At 42.4% G+C, this 4,660-nt stretch overlaps 2 protein-coding genes across 3 annotated transcripts in view; one reads left to right on the top strand and one right to left on the bottom strand.

Annotated features, from left to right (window-relative positions):
- Positions 1-1,798, bottom strand: part of redic1 (regulator of DNA class I crossover intermediates 1) — a 5,857-nt gene extending 4,059 nt beyond the window's left edge. Inside the window, exons 1-8 of the mRNA XM_014018866.1 lie at positions 1,677-1,798; positions 1,447-1,600; positions 1,049-1,181; positions 901-958; positions 715-820; positions 533-642; positions 268-389; positions 34-182 (exon numbers count right to left, since the gene is read on the bottom strand). Of these exons, the coding sequence (XP_013874320.1) occupies positions 34-182; positions 268-389; positions 533-642; positions 715-820; positions 901-958; positions 1,049-1,181; positions 1,447-1,600; positions 1,677-1,703 (859 nt within the window). The 5' untranslated portion in view covers positions 1,704-1,798. The remainder of the gene's footprint in view (positions 1-33; positions 183-267; positions 390-532; positions 643-714; positions 821-900; positions 959-1,048; positions 1,182-1,446; positions 1,601-1,676) is intronic.
- Positions 1,799-2,614: 816 nt separating this feature from the next.
- The window catches only part of abcd2 (ATP-binding cassette, sub-family D (ALD), member 2), a 13,965-nt gene continuing 11,919 nt past the window's right edge, over positions 2,615-4,660 (top strand). Inside the window, exon 1 of one of the 2 annotated variants that reach the window (XM_014018858.1) lies at positions 2,615-3,952. In XM_014018858.1, coding sequence (XP_013874312.1) covers positions 3,011-3,952 — 942 coding nt within the window. In that variant the 5' untranslated portion in view covers positions 2,615-3,010. The remainder of the gene's footprint in view (positions 3,953-4,660) is intronic. The other variant, XM_014018857.1, reaches the window with a different exon arrangement.

Raw genomic sequence — 4,660 nt, 5'->3', positions numbered from 1 at the left:
ATATTTTATCTCGCCGTTAGGGACAATATTCACCTTCTGCTTCATCWTTTTCAGCACCAAACCTGAAGACGTCTTCCTCAAATGGACGTTCAGTTTCCGGCAGGCTGAGCGGGAAGTTCAACGACTCTTCTGGTTGGTGAAGAAAGAAGGCGTCTGCTCCGCCATTTTTTATTTCAGCACTTCTGTCACAACGTTTACAAGTGGTTACATAACATTCAGGTGGTTTCATCATGTGTGTTGAAATCTCTTTTTTTTATAATTTCTTACTCTGGTTCTGGACTTCCAAAGAGGACCTGGGCTGCTGTGGGGGTCTCCAGTTGAAAGGGGTTGGATTTGCGAGACCAGGACACCGAATCCGTCATTTCTCTGGGCTGAGAGAATGGCTGAAACTACCACAAAAAAAAAAAAAAAAAATCTGTGTTAAAGTCAAATAAAGCATTTCGCCTCAGATCATTTAATGTTTACCTAATAAAACTGCAGCATGCGAGTTAAAAAACTAAAAGTTTATATATTAGTTAATGTTTTGCACTACCTGACTCTGGGGCAGCACTGAGGTGTCCCACGATGGAGGAGAATAACAGGGAAGAAGCTGCAGCTGACTCTGGCTTTGATTCTGCCGATTCATCTGCAACGGGAACATTCCTGAGGGCGGCAGTCACGATTAGTCATTTTTTATTTAAAAAAGGAGGAAAATGCAGAGTTGGGTGTGTTAACCTCGTCCCGAAGAGCCTGATGAAGCGGGGCTGCACAGGTCTGTTACAGGAGGCAGGTAATCAGATGCACTGTTGTCTGAGAACGCTGACTCTACCACTGGTGACAACTTGGAGAAAACGGTACAGTTTTAAAGAAATTTCTCACGTTAGGTTACATTTTTCACCCCACTTAGTAAGAGCGACTAACCTGTCGACAATGGAGCTTCTGTGGAAAAACGTTCTTCCTTTTTCTGACTTCTTGAACCCTAAGATACAGTAGAAAAGATGGAACGAACAAACACAACACTGTGATGTGAACATCTGGGCGGGTTCGTCAAACTACTTTCCAGCTCTACCTGCACTGAGACGGGCTCCCAACCAGGCTCAGCTGTGACGGGGAACAGGGGCTCATCGGGAGCAAGAGTGGTTCGTTTCTGCGATCCCTGGAGCCTCTATTAAATCTGCCGAGAACCGACACTTTAGGAGGATCTGAAAAAAAATTACAAATAAAAAAGTAGACATTATGTTTGTGACAATTTTTCATTGATAAATGGGCCTTCACAACATAATTTATCTGTGTTTTCAACTAAAACAATTTAATTGTATTACTTTTAAACCTAGATACTTAACATATTAGTCGTTATAACTTTGCTTTTGGCCTTCCTGAAAAAATCTCCTGCATTCTTTTGGTGAGTTTACAAGTTGTTTTCTTTTTTATGCATCTTTTCATAATGTTATTACATGATAAYCTCACCTTTATTTTCTTTCTTGGTAGCGATTTGATTAACAATAAACAAGGTCAGGAGGTCTGTGCTCCCACAGCCGGTTTCTCCACTTGAGGAGGAGYTGGGAAGAGTTACCCCCAACTTCTCCAGCCTCCTCTGCATTTTAATTCTTTCAAAAAACTCCTAAAAAAAGGATATAAATACAATAAACATAAATATGGTACATAAATATGCATTGTATATATATTTGCGGTCTTACTCTCTGTTTTTTAGCATCATTCTTCATCACAAGCCGGTTCCTGCAATGTTATTAKCAAAGAACAATTAGCTAAACTTTAGCCACATAACTAGTGAGAACAAATATTCCTGTCTTACCTCGAACCTCCGACCCAGTTCATTTTTCAGTCTATATAAATAATGAAATAATAAAAGTTTTCAGTGCTATAATTGTGTAACAACTAAATAGCGAAATTTTAAAAAGACTTGTATTTTTTCGTCATTCGCTTACGGTAAACGAGGCTAGCTAGTTTGCAAATATGCACGAGGGTTTGTAAAACTTGTCAGGCGCTTCAGCTAAAACTGTATGTAGAGTATTTTTAATCTATTATTATTATTATTATTATTATTATTATTATTGTAGTTACAGTAGCGGCTAATTGGGCAATAAAAAAGTTAGATTTATTTTTAGCAACTACAACCGGAAGTAACGTCAACACAACTGATATAACTACAAAATGGAAACTAATTAATAAGCTCAATTAGTTAAAAAGTAATAATACCCAATGACATAATTGTTTTTATTAATCGTTGCTTTTGTTAATACCTAGGTATATGCGGATAGTCTAATTTTATTTTGACAAGTAAAACCGGAAAAGTAATTTTTTACTGAATTTAATGAACGCATAGCTATAATAAAAATGATAGTATATCATATAATATTATAATATCTATGAATGAACGCTTTTAAATAGGAATACGGGTTTGTAATATTTAGCAATGCTCGTTTTTTTATTTTTATTGTGACAACTATAACCGGAAGTTCTGTTTTGTTTGTTTTATRTAACACTGATAGAAACCCGTTTATACAACAGCAATGTAATAATATTAATAATTAATATGATTATAGTCAAACGGGAAGCGGATTAGCTTTATAAATATATTTTTATTACCACTGTAAAACGGGGCTCACTTGCAAGTTTAACCGGAAGTTGTATTTAGTTTAGCTAACGTCACTTTGAGAAAAAGCTCAGCTTCTGTAAAAAGGAGGACAATGTCAAAATAACAGATTTAACTAGAACAAAACAGGAAGCTAGTTGACTTTAGAAATTAAAACTTGACGCCTGATTCTCTTGACAGTTCAGTRGTAGTCGATGCGTTTCATTTTATTTTGGTAAGTACAACCGGAAGCTTGTGTGTCACGTCCCGTAACGTCGTGTTTATTACGAACAGGAGCAGAATGTAGAGGTACTCGCTCATCTTCATAGTCACCGCGAGTCTTTTCTGTAAAATGTCGACGCGGTGAGTCGGTTCTGGGGGATGGGTGTCGTGAGGAGGGTTAGCAGGAGCCACTAGCGTTTGTCGTGGGGGTGAAAAATGTCCAACATCCTCGATGCGGCGTCCAGGGCGAAATGGGACCRCGCGACTGCGGCGAAGCGAGCGGTGCTCCTCGCAGCCGCCGCTTACGGCGTCAAAACGCTGTATCCCGTCCTCTGGAAGCAGCTCTGCGGAAACAAAACTCCCCGCGGTGATCGCCGGGGCTCGAAGGCGGAGAACGGCTCAGCCTGCGCGGGTGTAGCCCGGGCGGATGCCGCGGGCGGTAAGGCATCCCCCGGCGTGAACGCGGATTTCTTCCAGCAGATGCTGGAGCTCGGTAAAATCCTGTTCCCCCGGCTCGTCTCCAGAGAGCTCGCCCTGCTGTGTCTGCACTCCGTGGCGCTGATCTCCAGGACGTTCCTGTCCATCTACGTGGCCAGCTTGGACGGGAAGATCGTGAAGACCATCGTGGAGAAGAAGCCGCGGCGCTTCGTCCTCCAGCTCATCAAATGGCTCCTCATCGCCATCCCTGCCACCTTCGTCAACAGCGCCATCCGGTACCTGGAGTGCAAACTGGCTCTGGCCTTCCGGACCCGCCTGGTGAACCATGCCTACCGGACCTACTTCACGGACCAGACCTACTACAAAGTCAGCAACATGGACGGGAGGCTGGCCAACCCGGACCAGTCCCTCACCGAGGACGTGATGATGTTCTCCCAGTCCGTGGCCCACCTGTACTCCAACCTGACCAAGCCCATCCTGGACGTGGTGCTGACCTCCTACACGCTGATCCAGACCGCCAGGACCAGGGGAGCCAACGCCAGCGGGCCCACCCTGCTGGCGGGGCTGGTGGTCTTCGCCACGGCCAAGGTGCTGCGCGCGTGCTCGCCCCGGTTCGGGACGCTGGTGGCGGAGGAGGCGCACAGGAAGGGCTACCTGCGCTACGTGCACTCCCGGATCATCGCCAACGCTGAGGAGATCGCTTTCTACAGAGGCCACAAGGTGAAACCTGTTGAAATCATGCCTCTCTGATGGTATGGGGTTGCATTAGTCTTTACCCACCTTGTTTTGTTTCCTAAAATTATTCCAGTTTCCAAAATTTGATCCATTTCTTGTAGGAATGCAAGTTACTAATGAGTTAATCTAAAGTTGATTGATCTTATCAATCAACTAACGATTAACTGATAAGCAGCAATTTTCCAAAAACCTGGCATTTCTTTTGAATCAAGGGTCTTTTTAAGAGTTTCTCAAACTGGGGTCCCTGGACCCCCAGGGGTCCGCGAGAGGTATCTTGGGAGTCCTCAAAAAATTTGACTAAAATCTTAATTTGGTTTTTATTTTTTAAAAATGCATGCAGAACAATGAACTAATAAAACAAACATAATAAACTTAATACAAATATATATTCTTGTGGCATTTAGGAGTTGAATTAATAATAAACAATAAATTATCTTTTAAAACAGCACGGGGTTTATGAGGGGGGACCCTGGAATTGTTTTTTCGCCCTTGTAACGGGGTCCCCAGACCCAAATGACTTGAGAACCCCTGTTCTATGACATGAAGGGTTAATTTTTTACACACTAAGAAAAAAAATACAGTATTATTTTAACAATTTATTGTGCCAGCTGTGTGCGTAAACACTGACTGGATGAACAGAGAAATGTGGATTTCTTTCACATTATTAAACTTGGACATACTTATAAAATATAA

This window comes from Austrofundulus limnaeus, unplaced genomic scaffold (genome assembly GCF_001266775.1).
Source record: "Austrofundulus limnaeus strain Quisiro unplaced genomic scaffold, Austrofundulus_limnaeus-1.0 Scaffold204, whole genome shotgun sequence".
NCBI classification, from domain to species: domain Eukaryota; kingdom Metazoa; phylum Chordata; class Actinopteri; order Cyprinodontiformes; family Rivulidae; genus Austrofundulus; species Austrofundulus limnaeus.
This window is presented reverse-complemented; position numbering and strand designations above follow the sequence as displayed.